General features: G+C 41.4%; 1 protein-coding gene across 2 annotated transcripts in view; it reads left to right on the top strand.

Annotated features, from left to right (window-relative positions):
- INSC (INSC spindle orientation adaptor protein) overlaps positions 1 to 22,673 on the top strand; it is a 161,413-nt gene that overhangs the window by 20,111 nt on the left and 118,629 nt on the right. Inside the window, exon 1 of one of the 2 annotated variants that reach the window (XM_072619553.1) lies at positions 3,478 to 3,811. The exons of the other annotated variant lie outside the window; for it this stretch is intronic. Within the exon in view, the coding sequence (XP_072475654.1) occupies positions 3,740 to 3,811 (72 nt within the window). The 5' untranslated portion in view covers positions 3,478 to 3,739. Of the gene's footprint in view, positions 1 to 3,477; positions 3,812 to 22,673 lie in introns of those variants that run through there. 2 annotated transcript variants of the gene reach the window in all.

Consider the following 22,673-nt stretch of genomic DNA (forward strand, 5'->3'; position numbering starts at 1 on the left):
TTTCTCTGCTTATATTTTCTCTGCTTGTATTTTCTGGATGTAATTTAAAAGGATTGTTGAACCCTTAAGAAGCCATCTTTCCTAGTAAAGCAGATTCAAGAACCTGTGTTAGTAGTCATCCTGGGTAGGCCAGTGTGGTTGTCTTTACAATGCCATCCATGGAAGAAGGTATCCATACTATCCTAATAGGTGACTGGGTAGTGCGGGGGGCGGGGGGGGGGGGGTTGTTGTAGAATCTCCTTCTCTGGAAAACACCGAGAATGGGAAAAATCATGTAGGTTGGTCTGTTTGGTGGCAAACCACTAAGGTGGAGGGTAAACTCATTTAAAAGTTTCCATCAGTAATGTTCTCTCTCAACTGGGCCTATGTTTGCTGCGGCAGGATCTCCAGTGCCTACAACAACATTCTTCTTTGTCCTACACAGTTGAAAGTCAAGGGTATTAGTGGACTCCTGGGACAGTTGTCAAGATGGTTGAATTTCCTGTGTCCTCATGTTCCCTTTTCTGAGCCCTGTTCCTTTATATCAGTACTGAAGGGGAATGGATGGATGCTAAAAATTAACAATAGTTAAGAGAAATATTAGAAACAGGTTGTTATTTGTCCTTTGTTCTCAAAGAGCACCAAGGACATCAACGGGATGATGTATTGACTTGAAAGTGAATTGGATTTAAGTGAGGCACAGTCATCAGCCTCACTCTTACCTCCCGAGTCATCAGAATCCAGTGGCAAGACATAGGTCAGGATGACTGGTGATGGCCCCTGAGGCAGTGGGAGACCTTGGTCTTTTTAAGCTAAGGTCTTCCCCAGGTCTGATTTTGTCTGAGGCAACACCCACTCAGTGACTAGGGCTAGGTAAGAATTGAGGCAAAAAATGACCTCATTGGCTTTCATAAAAGAATCTGAGGGGGAGACTCTCAGAGTTTCTGGACAGAACCTAGAAATTAGCATGGCTGTTTGAAAGTAATGCTTATTCTATTTGTTTATATGAATGAATTGACCACCTAATGATTCTCAAGTAAAATCAGGATTCTTCACATCATTAACTGTCAAGAATAATTATATATGTGTATTCACAGAAAACTTTATACAACTTCATTTTCCACTGCTCCCTGACATGATTTCTGTGAAAAACACTCAGCCTTTATGAATTCCACCTTTTTTTCCTTTCTCAGTTCGTCTCCCAAGATTTTCTTTGACTGTTCCAGATATCAATTCAATTCTATAGACTCAATATTTACTTAATACTTACCAAGTGCAGGAAAATGTGCCTTTAATCAATTAATAAGCATGTATTAGATGCCTACTGTGTGCCAGGTACTGTGCTAGAAACTTGCAAAATAAAAATGAATCTCCTCTCTCTCTCTCTGTCTCTGTCTCTGTCTCTGTCTCTCTCTCTGTGTCTCTCTTACAAGGAAATGGGGGTTAAGTGAGTTGCCCAGGGTCACACAGCCAGAAAGTGTGTCAAGTGTCTGAGGCCAGACTTAAATCAGGTCCTTCTGACTCTAGCGCTGGTACTCTGTCTACTGCACCACCTAGCTGTCCCTGTGAAGCTCTTCTCTTAAGGAGCTCAGATATACATATGAGTATATACAAAAAGGCATAAATACAATAAATTCAGCCCTTGTAGTCTGGTCCCTAATTTGGCCTTCTACTCTATGCTGTCTTGTAACCTGTTGTTTCCTGTGTGGGCTGTCTACTGGCCCAGGACTGGGTGCTTAGAAAGTAGGTTTGGAATTGTGAATTATGAAATTTCACTTCCTCCACAGCTGGAGACCTAACTTACTTCTCATCTCACCCAAAGGCTAAAAAAAAGCTAAGCAGAGGGGGAAATTACTTGTAAGTCTTTACAAAGTTGAAGTTTCTAAGCATCCTTCCTTTATCCCTATTGCCAATATTTGGGAGACTCTTCTAGTCTGGGTACCCATCTGTGCTCACTTTGGGAAATAGCTTGCCAAGTATGACTTATGCATGTGATTTGTGAAACATGATTTATCCAAATTTTTACTGCTTTAGAGCTATTCAATTTGCTTTAATGGTTTCTCTTGGAGAGTTATGTCTATTCATGGGAAAAAAAACCTGTAAGTTGTCAGCTTGGTATAAACTGATTGTTATTTTTAGCCCCAAGAGACCTGGGCCTAGGAAGAGGGGTCTGTGGATTTTACCAGTCTAAGCTGAAATGGATTCTAGCAGATGACTGTCCTTCAAGTCAACGAAAGATGGAACTGAAGGACGAAGCCTTAGGAGAGTTTGGAAAAAAAACGAACAGCTTGTACTAGAGTGAACGCAAAGCTTCATGGGAGTCCCCAGAACTTTCCTTTTGTAGGGTGTGGATTAGAACTGGGTAGCCCTTAGAGCACAGAGCAGCAAAGGAGAAGGAGGAGAAAGATGCTAGGTATGGAGGACAAACATCATCACTTGACGATATGCCATGCTTCTGCTTTGCCCCACCCCCTGCGTTTGCAGACAGGTCATTGAACTTCGAGAAATTCTTGTAATCTATAAGGGCAGAGGCCAGTCTCATAGAAGGGTGATTCTAGTGTGACTGGATAGAGGATGACATATAACTAACTTTGTATAGTACACAGTACTTCATTTATATGATCCCATTTAATCCTCATAAAAACCCTTGGATAGGACCAATCACATTTTACAGATGGGGAAAGTGAGGTTCAAAAAGATTAAATTATTTGCCAAAAGTCGCATAGCGATTAAGTACTAGAGGCAAGATTCCAACCTGAGTTTCTCCTGATTGTAGGCCCCAGACTTAATTTTTAAAAGTTTTATGGATATTTAAAAAAATCAGTTACTACAGGCTATATCATTTCCTTAACCTGCTCCCCAACATCCTCTTATAGCAAAGAAAAAGAAGTAAAAGCAACCGCGACATATCAACCAAGTTTGAGTGTGCCTTCAGCTTTTCATACCCACAGTTCTCCATTTCTCCAACAAAAATGTTCCTACACTCTTTGTTATATACTATGTTAGAATATCTGGTCACTAGAAAAACCTGTTCTACAATGGCCATGAGTACATGGGTATTTTGGTTTGCAGGTCAAATTTGTTTGGCAATTGCTTTGCATGATTCTGTCCCATAGAATTTCTTCACCTCTTGGAACTAATAAAAATGGAAAACTGGGAGCTGAGTAGACCTGAGCTGGCCTCCCATGCTTGTTACACCCTTGTTGGATCACTGATCCTCAGGCTGGTCTGGACTACCTTTCTGCAGGTTCAGGAACTCTATTTCATCAGTTTTCTTAGGGGTAATCTGGCTCTAAGTACTCAATTCCCTCTAATCAGACTCAGGAGAGGCTAATTTGCAAGCCAGACACCAATTTATTAACTTCGAGAAGAGGAGGAGAACCCTTTCCAGTAACCGGAATATTCATGCCTAAGCTCCAGAGCACATGTCCATTTCCGGGTATCAAGGTACCATGGGAACCAAATTACTCAACAGAACACTGCTTGGGAAGCCTGGAATCAAAGTCTGATAGGATGTTTCATCTAGGCTGTGGTACAGGCAGACAATTAACCTTGATCTGCTGTAGAGAACACCTGTCAAGGTCTGTGGACACTTGTATCAGCCCGATAGAGTATCTTTTTTCCTTGAGGGGAAAGTGTGGCCAATTGGATAGAGTGTTCACCTTGGAGTCAGGAAGACCAGGTTTAAATCCAACCTCTGGCACTCCATAGTGATATGCTCACTGGCAAATCTCTAAACTGCAGTTTCTTCACCTGAAAAATGTGGATGATGTGGTACCTACCTCCCAGGATGATTGTACTGCTTATGGAAAGTGCTTTGGAAACTTTAAAGGTCAGTAATTATTGGTCATTAATGGAGGTACATTGGAAAAAAGATGTCTTCAGTCTAGCTCTCCTTTTAAAATACTTCTTATCAACCACTTCTCAGATGCCAAAACCTTTGGTCATTACAGCACCTCATATTACAGCTGACAGATTGCAATTTCCCAGATCACAACTTCCTTCCACTGGTTACCCTTGGAAATGATGCCCCTTGTTCTTAGGGAGTTCTGATGGGTCTCCTAGTGGGAATTAAGAAGCAACTTGCTTCTTAACATGTCTGCAGTTGGAGTCTTTTGGGGAGGGTGATTTCTATGGCCAACAAATGTCATTCCCTCATGTCTTTTCCTACCTTCATTTTCCTAACCATTTTTTTAAATCCTGGGACTAATGGACCAGGGGTGGGGAACCTGCAGCCTCGAGGCTACATGTGATCCTCTAGGTCCTTGAGTGCAGCCCTTTAAATCCAAACTTCACAGAACAAATTCCTGTAATAAAAAGATTTCTTCTGTAAAACTTGAACTCAATCAAAAGGCTTCATTTGAGGACCTAGAAGACCACGTGTGACCTCAAGTCTGCAGGTTCCCCACCCCTGGCAGCCTCTGACCTCTGCTTGGGACCCATCATCATAGACTGATGATTTTAAAGATACCATCAAGTTCAGCTTCCCTCCCTCCTTTTTAATAGATACAGAAACTGAGAGAAGCTGTGACTTACCCAGGGTCACACAATTAGATTAGTTAGTAAGTATCTGAGGGAAGAATTTGAACTCAGGCCTTCCTGACTATGCTTCCCAGCTGTCTTAACCCAAGTCATATTTTAATTAATAAACTAAACAAAATGTTAGTAGCCAGCATTTATTTAACTAGTTCTCAAAGCACTTTACCAATACCTCATCTGGGCCTCACAAAAACCCTAGGAGGGAGGTGTTACTATTACCTGCATTTTACAGATGAGGAAATGGAGGCAAATGAAAGTTAGATGACTTTCCCAGCTAACAAGTATCTGAGACCAAATTTGAAGGCAAGTTTCCTGCTGTTCAACAACTTTTAACTTCTGGGTGACCTCTACCAGACAGAGAAGCTATTACAGAAAGCAGAGATGGAATGTGAATCCAACTAGGTCCAGTCTACCAGTTATGTAAAAGTTTTCTAGAACTAGCTTACCTCTACCCAACTCTACCACTCTGCTGAGAAGCCTGTGCGTCATCTAACATTCGAGGAAGGAAGGAAGGAAATAAGTATTTATTAAATGCTTCCATGTGGTAGACACTATGATAAGTATTTTACAAATTTTACTAGCATCTCATAACAACCCTGGGAGAGAGGTGCTATTGTCACCCCATTTTAGAGGTGAGGAAAACGAGGCAGAGGTCAAATGACTTGCTCAGGATCACACAGCTAGTGAGTGTCAGTGGTTGCATTTGAACTCAGGTCTTCTTGACTCCAGGTCCAGTGCTCTAAGTATTGTGCAACCTAGCTACCAGTTAGAGTTCTCCCCAAGGCCAAGTAGGAAAATGTCTAGGGTGGGGTGGGGCCAACATGTTTGGTCTTAAGTTACTTATCATTCTCTTCAGGGAATAGTTGGGGGGATGCTGCTCAGGATGTCTCATTGACTGATCCCTCCCCCCCACTTTCCCTTGCTCTTACAGCAGCACAGTTTCACTGATCCCTTTCAAAGCTGAACTCTAACGTATTAAGTAGTTAAAAGTGTGAGCAGTAGTTAGCAATTAATTATCATTTCAAAGGGAGTGGCAACAAATGACAATACTGCAACCCCATAATGCACAGTCCAAGCATAAGAATTAGTTATTTCATTTCAGAACCTCTGAGTCTGCCTCAGTTTCTCTCTTAGTCTCTATATCTATCATTGATTTTTCCTCTTCCTCTCTGAGAATGCTTGTCTCTGCAGCTCCAAGCCCTGCCTACCATCCCCTTCTCTTCTTCTTTTTTTTCTTCCTTTTTTTCTTTCTCTCCCCTCCTCTGTTCCTTCCTCAGCTTCCTCATCTTTCTCTCTTAACTTGCCAGGATGTGGAATTAAAGTATGTTTCAAAATAGTCATTGGATTTATTAAACATCTTTACTGCCTGTTCTTAATTTCAACTTTAAGGTTAATATTTATCATGTGCCTACCATGTGCAGAACATTTTGCTAAGTAATCAGATGGCAAAAATACAAAAGTTAAATAATAAGAAGGATTAAACAAAATAGTTTAATAGAACTCAGAGTCTAGTAAGGGTGTGTGCGTGCGTGTGTGTGTGTGTGTGTGTGTGTGTGTGTGAGTTTATTACTTTTAACAGAAAGGAATACAACTGAATTAAATGGATTTTTATTTAAGTGAGGCCCCTAGTGGGGGGATTTTTGGTGGATTGGTGACTTTTGCTAGAAAATAGTTTTCCATCCCTCTTCCTTTTTCTCCCCCACTGATAAACAATCAAAGGATATCAACAGGCAGTTTTCAGAGGAAGAAACTAAAGCTATCTATAGTCATATGAAAAAATGCTCTAAAATACGATTGATTAGAGAGATGCAAATCAAAACAACTCTGAGGTGCCACATCATACCTATCAGATTGGCTAACATGAAAAAACAGGAAGATGATAAATATTGGAGAAGACGTGGGAGAGCTGGAACACTAATTCATTGTTGGTGGAGCTGTGAGCTGATCCAACCATTCTGGAGAGCAATTTGGAACTATGCCCAAAGGGCTACAAAAATGTGTATACCCTTTGACCCAGCAATATCGCTTCTAGAACTGTATCCCCAAGAGATCATAAAAATGGGAAAGGGTCCCACATGTACAAAAAAATTTATAGCAGCTCTCTTTGCGGTGACCAAGAACTGAAAATTGAGGAGATGCCCATCAATTGGGGAATGGCTGAACAAGTTGTGAAATATGAATGTAATGGAATACTACTGTGCTATGAGAAATGATGAACAGGAAGACTTCTTCCTTTTTCTTTTTTTTGCTTATTTCTGGTTTGGTTTTATTTTGCTCCTTCACCTATTTTACCTTCCCTCTTAAATCCAATTCTCCTCTTTGTCTCCTATTTCTTCATTGAGCATATTGTATCTCCACACTATGCTGTATATATGTTTGTGTATGTCCTGCCATTCTTTGTCCAATGGTCTGCCCTTCTTCCACGTTTATGTACTTTTCATTTCATGCACCCTTTACGTGTGAGATGAGTTCCTTCCTTTTCTTCCTCCTTTCTTCTCCAAGTAGTCCTCAAATACTTCTCTTTTCCTTATTTTCCTTAGGCCATCAAACAGAATAAAAATACTACCCCCAACTCTCTGCCAGTTTTATTTAACTTTCCCTGTGAACGTTGAAGATTATTAGGCCTCTGAAAGGACACTTGTTTCTTTTTTCCCAATTAGCATATAAACAATCCATCCTTGCATAGTTCTTTTCCATCCAATTTCTCAAGGAATATATTTGAATTTTTCTCATGATTTGTGTTTCCATTTCAGAGTATCTAACTCAGTTCTGGACTTTAAAAAAATCAGGGATACTTAGAACTCCTTTATTTGATTAAAAATCCATTTTTTTCTCTTATAGGATCATTTTCGATTCGACAAGACAGGCTATTCTTAGTTGTAAGCCTTAGGTTTTTGACTTTGGAATATCATTTTATAAGCTTTCCTCTCCTTTGAGCAATAGCTGCCAAGTCTTTTGCGATCTTGACTGTAGCTCCTTGGTACCTGAACTTTTTCTTTTTGACAACCTGTAGTTTTGTTTTTTTTTCCTTTGGCCTAAGAGGTCCAGATTTTGCTTATGGAATTCCTGGGAGTTCTCATTTTAGAGTTTTTTTTTTCAGAAGGTGATTGGTGAATTCTTTCTATTTTTACTTTGTCTTGTGGTTCTAAGAGCTGTTTTCATTTATGGTTTCTTGAAATAAAGCATACAAGTTTTTTTGGTTAAAATTTTCATGTAGTCTAAAGACTCTTTGATTCTTTTTTTTTTAAGGATAATTTCTTCTTGACACATTTTTTAACATGTCAAGTTTTTTTTTTAATACGATTTACCTTACATTTTCTTCCCCTCTAATCTTTGATTTTATTTGAATATTTCTTGTTTTCTCATGCAGTCAATGTTTTCTGTTTGGCTCATTAGATTTTTCAGGAAGTTCAATTCTTGGATAAGGTTTACTTCTGCCTTTTCTAAAGTATTTATTCTTCTTACTATTTCGTTTAATCATTAGCTATTCAGTTTTTCACCTTTTGTTCCATTTCTTTCAGCTGTTCTCCTATTCCTTGTGACCAGGACACTATTTTCTGAGGTTCAGCTTGGTTTTGGACTTTTTGGTTTGAGACTTTCTTCTTTTATTTTATTTTCAGCTTGGGTTTCTGGATTAGGAGCTTGTGCTTGGGACAAACTCTGCTTCTGTCATCCTGGAACGTGTGAGTTTGGCTTGATCCTGAGTTTAGACCCTGCCTTCTCCTGGAATTTTCTGGCCTTTTCTACTGTGCTTCAGCAGAAGCACTGGGTCACTCTTCCATGGGAGACTGGGACACATTACATTTTTTTCACTTACTCTAGATTTTCTCTTCTCCCTGTTTGTATTGTATTCTAGCAGTCTTTTTTTGTATAGTCCTGGACTGTATGGAAGAGTTTATAGCTCATTCTTTTTTATTTTCTTTATTATTGATCTTTATGAGACATTTTTAGAGATCTACTGGGATGATGCTAGAGAACCTGGAGTCTTTTAGGGCATAATATACCTAACACCCTGGTATCTTCCCACAGTTATTTCCCTTGGGGTTCAAAAATAAAAGTGAAATGGCATATGCCTTCAAGGACTTTATACTCTAATAGAGGGAAACAATGAATACGTGAGCATGGTAGCTAGGGAAGGGATCCTCTGTGGAATCAGGGAGTCACAGGGGTGGGGAATTATTGATCCAGACAACTGGGAATGTAGGTTTCAGTCAGTTCATGGAAGTCTTTACATTTCAGATGAGAAATTTGGATTTCTTCCTTTTTCCTTGGGTTAAATAGTCATCCCAGCTTCAATTCTCCCAAGTCCCTGGCCTCTCTGATTTCTCCCCTTAACCTGATTCACCTAGTTCTCTCCTTTTCCTGGCATTCTTTTTCAGCCTACACAGCTGGGTCCCCCCTTGCCTTTCCTCCTTTGTCTTGGTCCTTGACAATTTTAGCCTGATAAATCTCCAGATTACATCCTTAACACCCATCACTCTGTACACTTAACCTTATAACTCTGGAGCAGAAATAAACTCAGGTAGTCTATAGCACATGTACAAGGAGTACTCTCCTGTCTGCAGCAAGAGATAAATTCAGGGCACAAATATCCCTGAGGAAGAAAGTTTTTCTTACATCCTTTTCCACTGGGGATAGGAAGAATGAGCCCTTCAGAATCCTCCTTTTGGGCTCAGTAGCAAAGAAGTTGATTCCAGCATGTAAAGGTCACCCAGCCTGTTAGCACGAACTGCTAGGACATTATGAACAGGAAATAATCACCACTGCCAGGACCTGGAGAGTGCTGATAGGATACTGAGCTGGAAAAGACTTTACAGATCACCAAATCCAATATACTCATTTTATAAAGAAGGAAAATGAGGCCCAGAGAGGAAGAAGGGAGCTAACTAAGGTCACACAGTAAGTTAGTGGCACAGTTTGTATGAGAACAGGTCAGTTGATTCAAGTATGGCTATTCTCACAAAGACATCCATCCAACAGCCCTGTCTCTGGAATTCTGTACCATTCCCTCCACCCTTCAAACTGATTTGTCAGCCCGGCCAGCTGCCCCAGGGAGTGGAACAAATCATTCACCAGGTACCATTGGTGACATCTTTTTATTTTTCTCTTTCCTTTACACTTCCCCCTCCCCCCTTTATATTTTCCTTCTGCAAGTTTCAGGTGGATGGAATGGGAACCACGCAGTTTTATTTCTCCGTGCTCTGTTAATTTTTTTGTTTCTATCTGTCTCTCTTTCTCTATCTCTGTCCATCTCTACCTCTGTCTCCCCACTTCTCTCTGTCATACACACACACACACACACACAGATACACAGACGCACACGCACACAAATACATACATACAGATTAAAACCCTCCACCAGCATTAGAAACATCACAGCTTTACTGTTTTTAATATTGTAGGAAGGGTTTTAATCAATTTTTTATGAAAAGGAAATATTGTAATTTATAGAGATCCCTATGGAAGTGAGCTTTCATTTGAAGTCTGAGTCTAACCAGTGGAAAGTCCTGTTCAAGTATAAAAATAATAAAGGAGAGAAGGGGAGCAGGGACAAGGAAGCCAGAAGACCCAGCTGCTCTGTCAATGCCCCCTTAGGGACTACAGGCTCAGAAATGAGAAGGGATTTGCCTAAGGTCACACAAGTTATAGGTCAATGATAGATGATTTTACTTGGCAAATTTCCCATAGGGAACCCCACCTCATATACCCTCACTCAAGTCAACAAATCAAGTCAATAAGTATTTATTAGGCACCTACTACGTGCTAGGTACTTTGCTAAGTAAGCACTGTCTAACTGTGAAATGAGGATAACTACATATACCTGCATCAGAAATAGATCTTAGCCAGTCCCCCAGATCTTACTTTTTAAATTTTTATTTACATTTTTATATCACATTCGTTTCCAAATATATTCCATCCTTTTCTACTCCCTAGAGTCATCCCTTGTAACAGAGAGAGAGACAGATATACGCACACACAGACAAAGAGACAGAGAGTTAGTTCAGCATCAAAATTAACCAGCATTTCAACTGGTCTGACAGTATAGGTTAGCAGTTAATTTTTTGTGGAATTTTAAGCTTCAGACTTGTGACACCCTGTACATGCAGCCCATGGCTGTAGTCTTCCATCTCTGCAAAGAAGGGAACATTTTCCTCCTGTCTTTGCGGCCAAACCCAAAAAGGTTTCGACTGAGCTGAAGTGAACTCTGAGATAGAGCCTTGCAGGTTCTCGTCTCCAGTTCCTGTGGCTCTGGCTTTCCCTCTGGCGTTGGGGGCTCTCAGTAGTCTCCTTGGAGGGGAACTTGCCTGATGGATTGCATTCGGGCTTGGAGACTCCCATTGTGTGAAAAGAATTACAGCTGGCTAACTGGAAGCATGAATCATCAAGTAATAAGAGGCAGATGGTTTGCTCAGCTTAGAAGCAGCAGATGCTGGCTTGGGCTGGGTGCTTGGGGGAAATGGGCATTTGGATGTCAGCACTATCTCCCAGGCTTTGGCCAGATACTGACATCATTAATAAAGATCTTGGCTGAGCCCTCTGTTTTTTCAGAGTGCCCTCCCATCCCCAGTGGCAGCTGAGCCTTATGAAAGGCAGAGGTGTGTGTGTGTGTGTGTGTGTGTGTGTGTGTGTGTGTGTGTGTGTGTGTGTGTGTGTGTGTGTGTGTATGGGGGGGCAATGCAGGGATAATTAGCTCTGTTTTACAGAAGGGGAAATTGAGACCCAGAGAGAAGAGTTGACTGACAAGGTAGCATGATGAGTGAGCTAAGTGCAAATCCAAGCATCCTTATTTCCAGGTCAGGGATTTTTCTTTTTTTAAATTTTCTTTGAGTTGGGGATTTTTCCACTACATCACAGATTTAGAGTTGGAAGAGATCTTGGAAATTCAATTTAATACATTACACATCTATTAACCACATCCTATGTGCCAAATACTATGCTAGGTGCTTTCAATACAAAGACAAAAATGAAACAGTCCCTGAACTCAAAGTACCTCCCATGCTACTGTCGGAGGAGGGAGGGAGCAGTACACACAATATAAAAATATACACAATATAAAATATAGACAAATAGCACTAACAACCGGTAATTGTGCTGAGACATGAAGGGGCAGGGGTTCCAACAGGTGTGGTGGAAAAGGACAGGCACTGCAGACACAGAGATGGGGGAGATTGTTGGGCATGGGAAAGCAGCAAGTAGAAAAGACTGGAAGAAATGTTGAATGAGTGAAGGTTTTTTATTTGTTTTTTGCTTGTGTCTGACTCTTTGTGACCCCATTTGGGCTATTCCTAGTAAAAATACTGGAGCGGTCTGCCATTTCCTTTTCTAGATCATTTTTACAGATGAGGAAACTGAGGCAAACAAGGTCAGGTGACTTGCCCAGGGTCACATAGCTACTAAGTGTCAGTTTTGAATTCATGAAAATGCTTCTTCCTGATTCCAGGCTTATTAATCTATCCAGTGCACTACCTAGCAGCCCCTATCCAGGACTTAGGGAAATACTATTTGTATTTCAGGGAATTCCTGATGTTTGAGGGTGGGGGATGTGGGATTCAGGAAGGAGCAGGAGTCCTTGGTCACTAACTAACCCAATAGACAACCCTAGCAGGCACTTTGGTTACACTTCATTTAGGTAAAGTAGAGGCCAAGAGGTTTAGCTCTTCAGGGCCCCAGAGGCCTTTTGCCAATTGGCTCCTGGCTCCAAGTGCCTAGCAGCTGTGAGGGACAGTCATGAAGCCTTTCCTCTTCCACAGGAGAGAGAGCACACACCTTGAATCTTTCATGAGCCTCCAGTTCTGTCATGAGGCACCTGGCTGGATCTCATCCAGTGCCTTCCCCTGAGGGCTGGGTGGGGACTTGGATCCTTCTGTAGCAATCTGAGTGTCTGCCTAGGGAGTCTGGCATTAGTGCCTTTCCCCTCCCCTACCCTCCCTTTCCTTCTACCTTGCCCTTCCTTCCCCTCTCCTCCCCTCTCCCCTTCCCCCTTCTCCCCTTCTTTCTCCATCCCTCCCCTCCCCTCCCCATCTCTCCTTTCTCCCTATCTTTCTCTGCCCCTCACTTTCTCTGTCTTTCTGTCTGCCTCTCTCTGCCTGCTTCTTTCTCTCTCTCCCCACCTCCTTTCTCTCTTTCTCCCTTTCTCTCTCTCTCTCTCCTCTCTGTCTATTTGTCTGTCTCTTTCTCTGTCTCTCTCCTTCTCTCTCTCCGTGTCTCTCTTCCCATCTATCTCTTTGTCTCTCTGTCTATCTTTCTGTCTCTCTCGGACACTGGCACAATGAAGAATCACGTTTTGAGTTATCTAGTTTCTATGGATTACTATGTTCTTCCATGTGTGCGTTTTTTCCTCTTGTATACATCTTACTCCAAAAATCAATTGGTAAATAAACAATTATTAAGCACCAGTTGTAGACTGGTTGCTATGCTAGGTTCTAGGGATACAAATGCAAAAACAGTCAGTTCCTGCCCCAAAAGAGCTTATAGTCTTTGGGTGGAGACAAAATAGATTCCTCATATTTAGAACTGGAAGACACCTCAGAGAGTAACAAGTCCAACCTGCTCATTTTCCATATGGGGAAACTGAGGCACAGAGAGATTATGATTTTTCCAGGGTTATGAAGCTAGTAAGTATGTAAGGTATGATTTGAACCCTTGTCTTCTCTACTGCAGGTCCAGCACCCCGTCATTACATTCAGCCTCCTATGTCTGCTCCTAAGTCTACATACAATAAACTCAAAGCAATTCAGATGGAGGGAGAATCTGGAAAAGTCTCATGTAGGAGACTTGCTTTGGGGGAGGCTAGGAGTTCTCTGAGAGAAAGTGAGGAGGGCATACAATCCAGGCAAGAGGAGGGGGAAGGTACCCTGTGCAAATGCATGGGACAAGGGATGGAATGACAGATGTGAGGGACAGGAAGAAGGCCAGTTGGGCTGGGGATAAAAGCATGGAAAAGACCTGGAGAGAAGGCTGGAAAGGTAGGCAGGAGGTAGGCTAAGAGAGGCTTGAGATATATATATATACACACATATACATATATGTGTATATATTTATAACAGGAGTTTATATTTGATCCTACACATAACAGGGAACCGCTGGAATTTATGAAGCAGATGAAAACAGTATATAGCATTAATTACTCTCCATCAGGCTGCTACTCTGTTACAAGCCATTCCCTCCCTTTATAGCTCTTCTTTCCCCGGCCCCAGTATATCTGCTTCCTGTCCATTCTCACCCCAGGTCCTAGTTCATGCTCCAGGTCCCAAAGGGCTTGGGTTGTAGATGCTGTCACATTCTACCCCACTAAGGTATTAATTAGTAAAACCTTACTTATATACTTTTAAAATATGAATTGGTAAGATGGAGAGTGATCAAGATATAGAGGAGTTAATTTCCTATGCTGGAATTTTTGTCATCGATAGTTGGTGGGAGAGAGCTCAGGGCAGAGAACCTCTCCCTGGTGCCCCTTCACATGGGCAGCTGACTGTCTTCTATCTAAGGGTTACAGTTCACAGAAGTAACATGAGAGTTGTTTCAGACATGGTTAGAAGATAGAAATCCTCAGGGAATGAGATGGCCATGTAGAACATAGCTGTGGCTCACCAGGCTCTCAACGTCTCATAGATCTAGAAGAAGGGACCTCACAGACCATCTAATCCAAATCCTTAATTTTATAATTGAGGAAATTAAGTCCCAGGGATATTAAAGACTTCCCCAAGGCCACAAATGTAGTTGTATCTGAGGTAAGATTTGAACACAGGTTCTTTGACGCAAGAGTCGATATTCTTTCTATTATTGTCACTGGGTGGCCTGATAGATTTGTAGTCAACTTTGTGTTCCCCTCTTAAAAAAAAAACCAAAAAACATTCTCTCTCCTTATCCGGACTGGATGACATTCCAGGTTATTACATAAATACACTGGAAGAGGGGATTCATGCCTCAGATAGGGGTTGAACTAGGTGCTCTTAGACACTTTCTGATATATTTTCCAAGTCCAGGATTTAGAGCTGGGAGAGATCTTAGAATTTGTCTAGTACAAATCCTTCATTTTACAGGTAAGGGAAATGAGGGAGGCTTACAAGGCAAGTGACTCATCTAAGGTCATGAAGATACTCAGCTACTGTGACATCCAACCTAGCATTCTTACCACTTTTCCATATTTAATTGATGGACAACTATGGCTAGACCTGAATAAGAGAACTCATTATATGTGCAACAGTCTTCTATGTCAAATTTCCTCCAAAGAGAGGATGAAAGTCAGATTTCCTAAGGACACCCACTTTATAAAGAACTGAATCTCTTAATCCCATTTTTGCCCCATTCTCCAGGGCATGAAGAAGGAAATGGGAAGACCCCAGAGAAAAGAGCCTGTTTCTGGGCCTCTCTGAAGCCCTGTGAGAAGGCAAAGAGACTCAATTTCTGATAGGGGGAGAATGAGGCACCTACAACTCATAAGATTGGGTGCCATTCATTGGTCAGCTGGCCTGGGATGGATATTTGTGGGTTGGATGGATTTGGAGGAGAAGAGAAAGTCATTGTAGCCCTGGAATTGACCAAGGTCATTCAGGTCCTTTGGTGAATACTACTCAAGGTCTTTCTGCTGCGGCTGGATATCAGGACCAATCAAAGGGGAAGTACCTGAGAGCTCTTGATAATCCAATGGTTCCCTTTTTCACCACTACCAATCTGTCTGCTAGGATTTAAGGAGCACTTCCAAGTGGAGTGCTGATGCTGGTGCTGGAAAGTACTAAGGCTCTTTCAAAGAACTTAGAAGTTCCCTCTATAGACAGGGCATGAGCAAGTAACTGATATTATTAGGTTGCTGGGTCAACAGCATAAACAATGCATGGGGGATTTTGCCTCCAAGATTTGCTTTTTCTTGTGGTTGAAGGCAGGTGGGCCACAGCAATGCATCTGTTATGTTAGCTGAGACCAGCCTTTGGTGTTCTGACCAGTCTAGAACCAGGCTCAGATCCTATTACACTTCACAAAGACACATAGATGGTAGGAATCCAACACAGTGGACCAGAAATTCATCTCCTGAATCAGGACACGAGACTGGATAAGGATAGGGAAGGAAAAGAAGATATTTATTGTGTCTACAGCATGGCAGGCACCATGCTTTTAGCTTTACAAATATCATTACATTTGATCCTCTGATCACAGATGGCATTGGGAAGAGAAATATTAGACCACAGAAACTGGAAAGGAAAGAATTGGATGGCAAACTCTGTGATGGTTGGGTTTCTTAGGAGAAAATGATTCCATCAGGGGCTCCATTATTCTACGGACTCCCAGAATTACCACTTTGAAGGGAAATACCTCAGTTAGACTGGGAGTAGTCTCTTAAGAAAGCCAACAAGACCCCCTCTCCCCCCCACCTCTGGGAGCTCTTCGCTGAACTCCAAATAGATGCTTGGGAGTTCTAGTATATATTTATTGATTGACATCTGGAGTGTATATTCATTTCAGTGTTATAGGAGTTGCTTGTAGAGATCCTGGGGGGATATGTGTGTATATCAGGAATCAGGAAGACTCATCTTCCCAAGTTCAAATCTGGCCTTAGACACTTGTGTGACCCTGGGTAAGTCACTTACACCTGTTTGTCTCCAGTTTCCTCATCTGGAAAATGAGTTGGAGAAAGAAATGGCAAACCACTCCAGTATATTTGCCAGGAAAACCCCAAATGGTATCATGAAGAGTCAGAAACGAATGAAAAGACTGAATAGCAGCAGTCTGATTGTTAAAGGTTCCTAATTTCTTTTGACATGATGTAGTTTCCAGACCTCTTAGCACCCTGGTCATCTCATTTTCATAAATGCTTACAGGAAGATTGTTTAAAATAAGTACCCTATTTGTAAGCATTTATTAAAAAAACCCCAACAATCTGTGATTTCATTGATGTTGGGAACTGACACTACAGAAACTTTATGTCTGATGTAGGTTGGCAGTTGGTATTAGGGTTCTTAGAGGTTAAGGGATTTGTTTATTTTTATGTAGCTAATATATAACAGAGAGAAGGATTCGAATCCAAATCTTATTGATGCCAAAGCCTATCTACCCATGCCATGCAGTATCAGGGATTTTTATGCTTGTTAAATAGACCTAGGCTTCTCTCTTTCCCCATTCCCCAAGTATGTCTGTGTTCGCTGTCTACTTCACACCTTTATATCTGCCTTTCCCACATATTCCAGCTAAAATGAAGTACTTTGCATTCTCCCTACCTGCTTTCTCTCTCTGCCCCCATGAATGTCCCTTGTTCCCATAGAACCATCTTCTCTGTGTGGACCTCCTTCTCCTCATCCTCATTCTAAATTTGTACCTGTTGAAACTTGCATTATCCATAAAGCAAGCAAACATATTTATGTAGCATTTCAAAGTTTAAGAAGTGTCTAAATAAGTATTCCATTTTCCCCTCACAAAAACTGCATGTGGTGAGAGGAAACTGAGGCATAGAGACGTTAAATGGTGGCCCAAGGTCTTGAAATTGGGATCCTCTGACTCTGAATCCATATTGCCTCCTGAGGATGCTTCTCAAATGACAATCACTCCACTAAACCCTCCTCATTTCCTTCTTCCTTGACTCATTGGCTCCCTCCTCACCCCCAGTAATTCAATTTCATTTAACCAACGTTTATTAAGCTCCTAATGTTTTCAAAGACACCCTGTGTGCTAGGCAACAGGGATACAAAGACAAATTGTATTTGCCTCAAGGAACAAACTTTGAACTGGAGAAATATGCAGGCAAATAAATAAATAAATGCAAAGCATATGCAACGTAATGCAAAATTATTTTCAGAGGGAGAGCTGAATGACTTTCTTCCAGGCCCCAGTCGCGCTTGGTTGGTAACTTTCTTATGCATTTATCAGGCATCATTTTGGTTTATCCTAAAATGTGTATATGGGGAATGCCCTTCGTTCATTCTAGGACCCTGAGGCTGCCAACCACATCCCAGGAATTGGAATCATCCATTCCTTTCTCCATGGAGAAGCCCTACTATCCTTGTTTATGGTTTCATCACGGTGAAGGAGGCTTATGGATCTGGAGCCAGTCACTTCACCTCTGTCTGCCTCAGTTTTCTCATTTGTGAAATGGGGATAATAATAGTACCTACCTCCCGGTGTCGTTGTGAGGGTGAAATGAAATCATATTTATAAAGCTCTTTGAAAACTTTAAAGCTCTATTTTATTATGCTTTGTCATTTTAATGGGACTCCTGAAGGGGAAGCCATGTGGGAATGGGTTTATTAGTATGAGAGGTTGGGATACTGTTAACTTTTGGGGAGAATTTTATTAAAATTTTTTCAATTAATAAAATATTATTTTCTTTTTCACCAACTTTTCCTTCACTCCTGGAAAAAATGAAGAAAAACAAAACTTTTGTAACAAATACGCAGAGTCAAAACCCTCCCCAATCCAAAACCAATCCTGCATTGTTGGAACACCATAAACTTTTAAGTTTTTTTAAAAAATGGTGCTTTTTAGAAATTGTTATTCTTATTCTGAATTGAACAAGTAACAAAGATACCTTTTGTTTATGTATTACAATCATTTTTAGAGATCTTACCCTCCTCAAAATTGAACTCTTCCTTCAAACATAGAAAAATCTTTAAGCAAAAAGATCTGAGGCTGTGTTAGTAGAAAGAGTCCTGGCCTTTGGGCAGGAGATCTGTGTTCAAATCCCACTTAACTCACTATGTCTGCGCTTTGGGAAGTTTCTTCACCACCTCTTTCCAATTTCTACTCCTCCCCTTTAGCCTCCTTATCTGCAAAAGGAGGGGAAAGGACTAGGTGACCTCTAAGGTCCCTTCCAACGCCCAGTCTGTGATCCTATGATTCTGAGACCTTCTCTGACAATGTTACCAATGGCCTAGTCACCTGACTGTACAGAAAGGAGGGAGCCATGTTTCCTCTTCTGTTTTCTCCACTGGTATCCTATGAACGATTAAAAATAAATTTACATTTAAGTTTCAAAAGACCTAGAGTTTAAATGGAGCTAGAATGGCTCATTTAGCTTAGGTGCTAATTAGGTGGGCTGTGGCTGTGGCTGTCTGAGTTATAGAAGGGGTCTAGGACTGGGTGAATGGTGGTGGGGGCAGTGGGTGTGGTGTTGGTGGGGCGTGTGTGTGTGTGTGTGTGTGTGTGTGTGTGTGTGTGTGTGTGTGTGTGTGTGTGGTATGGAATGATAGGTAGCTGATGAGACTGAGTCACTCCGTTTAGAACTGGGAGTTCCTTTTGGATTAATTAAGGCTGAGGGCATGACTAGGAGGTGGTGGTTTAAGCTCTTTAGGGGGTAATTCATCATGACAGCAGACAGTTGGCTTATTGATTAGTTCAGAGATGGAAAGGTAAGGGTGGGGGAAAATAAGGGTGAAGTGTGGCTTGTACTGGAAAACTCTGATGTCTTGCAATAGGAGACTGACTGTAACAAGGATCTCTGGGAAATTCCTGACACCAGAAGCTGCCCAGTCAGGACAGGGGGAGGTAGAAGGGGGTGGTCTCCTTTGAGTTGGGTGGAATGAGAGGGAAACCACTCTCCCTTCCTCCCTTTCCAGATTAAATTCCATTGTGATTTCTTATAAGGCTCCATGAGATGGAGAGAAGAGACAGATCATAGAAAAAAGCACTAAGTGACCAGATTGCATGGGGCTCCAACTGCTTCTCTTTCTGGGACCCCTGATAGACACCCAGAGCTCTACTCTGTAAAACACTTTCATATCTATTCTGTCTTATGGCAGCTCTTCAAGAGTCAGGATGAAGGTTATTAGGTCCATTTTACAGATGGAGAAGTAGAGGCCCAGAGAGGCAAAGGGATTTGTCCATGACATGGTAACAGGGCTGGTAAGAAGTGATTCTGGGACTGGAAGAAGGCCAGGGTTCAAATCCCAGCTCTGTGCCACTGGAAACTTGTGTGACTTTGGGCTATTAGTGAGTCCCTCAATGACTCAGTGAGCATTTGTTAATTTATTACTCTGTGACAGACACAACGACAAAAGGGATTCCCTCAAGGGTAGACAATATGTGCCTTTAGATATGGATGATCTAAATACAATGTAATTTGTGGGGAGAAGATATGCTAGCAATAGGGAGGACCAGAAAAGATCTTATGTAGTATTCACTTAATTAACCTCTTTGGGCCTCAGTTTCCCCCTGTATCAAAAGAGGGGATTGGACTAGCTGACCTCCAAGGATCCAAATTTAGAGCACTGTATTTGGAATAAATCCCGCCCCAGACACTTTCTGGTAGGGTGACCCTGAACAAGTCACTAAACTGCTCAGTGTCTCAGTTTCCTCATCTGCAGAATAGGCATAATAATAGTATTTAACTCACAGGGTTGTTGTGAAGATAAACTTGAGATTTTTTTTATAGTACTTTGAAAATCTTAAAAACACCATGTGAAAATTTAGCTATTATTATCATTAAATCAATGATCCTATAAAGAGGTACTTTGTCTTAAGACTTAGATATCCTGACCTGAAGAAGTTTATATTTGCCCTAAAGCTGAGAATGGCTTGGGATAAAGTAGCTACCCAGACCACAGCACTTTAACTACCTTCCAGAATATTGATCCTTTACATCCTCCCCCTCCCTACCCCCACCCTGACATAGTCATAATGGACTCCCTGAAACCCCCTTCTAAAGATTAAACAATTGAACCTCGGTGGCCAAGCCTGGCTTCTGGCTGGGATTCAGATTCAGTCTCATCCAACCATACCAGACAGAATTTTCACTTTCCTCTGCTCTAATTGAATAATTTACTGTAAATAGCTGTCATTCACTGTCAAAGCCACGGAGCCTCATTAGCCAAATGGAGGTGAGTAAGTTTGGCTTTTAATGTATTGGGTAGGATAAAATGGAATGATCTAAATGGAGCCATCAATATCGGCGGCTGAATTAAGTCATAAGCACTTAGAATTTCAAGTCCTTCTTGTAAATTACAAGCAGACTCCCCCGCCTCTCTCCCACCACTTGGAGAAGAACGTGGATGAAATATAGCTCTCTGTTTCCATGCCTGGACTCCGAATGATGTAGGACAGGTCTCCTGGCATTCCTGACTTGGAAATTGCTTGGGTTGGGGAACTTCTCTCTCTCTCTCTCTCTCTCTCTCTCTCTCTCTCTCTCTCTCTCTCTCTCTCTCTCTCTCTCTCTCTCTCTCTCACTTCTCCCCATTCTTTCCATCTCTCACTCTGCCCCGCCCCCATCCCAAGTCAATGGCCACAGGAAAGAATTTTTCATCCTGACCTTTCAGGTTGCTGGGCAGCATCATAGGACCATAGACTTACAACTGGGAAGAACCTTAGAAGCTATGTAGTCTAACCTTTTCCTTTTATGGAGAGGAAGCTGAATGTTTTTTATTTTTTTATTTTTTTTTTACTTGCAGCACTTTTATTTTTCCTTACACAATGACGTGTTGGGCATTACAATTCTCAACTCTTAGGATGACTTACAAATTTTGGTATTCTACTGTCATGTGAGAACATTAAGGCAAGGTACAAAAATCTTACATAAATTAACTAGATGCACAAATTTACAGGTTGTAAATGCAAACTTTTTTGCAACTCGAGGTTGAGTAACTTAGCCCCATGACACTGCGGGGAAACAGTGGGTTAAGAAAAAAAAAACTGGTTCCTAAGACTTGGATTCAATATGTATTCCTGCTAGGATGGTGGCAAGATGCAACACACATTTAATAAACTCTTGCCAGCCTTAGGAGAGAAATTCTGCAAGTCAGCTCTTTTAGATGCTGGAAATCTGACCTTTAGATACCCTGTACAGAACTGATGCTTTATAGAACTAAACTGTACAGCTGTTGAATGTCAACCAGCTAGCTACTATACTGCCATATTATCAGGTCAATTCTCTATTGAACTTAACTCCTAGCCTTACCTGTCAAAATGAAGTGACCTGTATCAGGGTTTAGATCAAAGATATGTACAAGGTATGCTAAAATGTACACTAAGGGAACAACTGTTCACTTGAATACGAGGTCAAATCAGTAATGGTTCAACAATCTAAAAAGTGCTGATATTTGTCTAATATCAGATACAAACTTCCCCAAGGACAAGTTTCTTTTCAAAGAAGGCTTATTCCAGTTTCATGAGGCTAACATGAGGTGTATATTTGCCAGGGCAAATTTTTACTTTGTGAATACTCATGCAGCAAATGCTACGCATCTGCTAGCAGTCCATTTAGAAGCATTTGCAATGGACAGTGGATGGACCAGATTCATCATATTCCTGCTTGCTGATCCACATCTGCTGGAAGGTGGACAGAGAGGCCAGAATTGAGCCACCAATCCAGATGGAATATTTACGTTCAGGGGGAGCAATGATCTTAATTTTCATTGTGCTAGGTGCCAGGGCTGTGATTTCTTTCTGCATTCTGTCAGCAATACCAGGGTACATGGTAGCACAACCAACTTTTTCTTTGAGGATGTTAAATTGTTATGGATGTCTTCTGTTTTTATATATCTGTCATATCTCTGTCCCCCCTCCACCTTACCCACCAAGCCTAGTAGGCAAGATTAAAAAAAGAGAGAAAAGCAGTTAAACAAAATGAACCAAAACCTCAACGGAAGTAGCAGCATATTCAATATTTCATGTCCGTAATACCCCATCTTTGCGAAGAAGAGAGGAAAATGGATTTTTAAGCCTTTTTCAACATATACTATGGGCAGCTAGGGGGTATGGTAGATAGAGCGCCTGGCCTGGAGTCAGGAAGACTTATCTTCCTGAGTTCAAAGTCAGCCTGTGTGACCCTGGGCAAGTCACTTAACCCTGTTTGCCTCAGTTCCTCTTCTGTAAAATGAATTGGAGAAGAAAATAGCAAACCACTCTGGTATCTTGCCAAGAAAACCCCAAACTGGGTCATTGAAGAGTCAGACATGATGGAAAAATGACTGAAGAACAACAGGTTTGTATATTTCACAAAATTGCTTGAGGTTCTGGGATGAGCAAGGCCTGAGTTCAAATTTGACTTCAGATACTTACTAGCTGTGTGACCCTGGGTAAATTATTTAATCTCTGTTAGCCTCAGCTTTCTCATTTGTAAAATGGGAATAATAATTACACCTACTTCCCAAGGCTGCCACAAGGATCAAATAAGATAATATTTGTAAAGCACTTAGCCTTGTATGAGGCACAGGGTCAGCATTATATAAATGTCA

The sequence above is a fragment of the Notamacropus eugenii genome, chromosome 6 (assembly GCF_028372415.1).
Source record: "Notamacropus eugenii isolate mMacEug1 chromosome 6, mMacEug1.pri_v2, whole genome shotgun sequence".
NCBI classification, from domain to species: Eukaryota; Metazoa; Chordata; class Mammalia; order Diprotodontia; family Macropodidae; genus Notamacropus; species Notamacropus eugenii.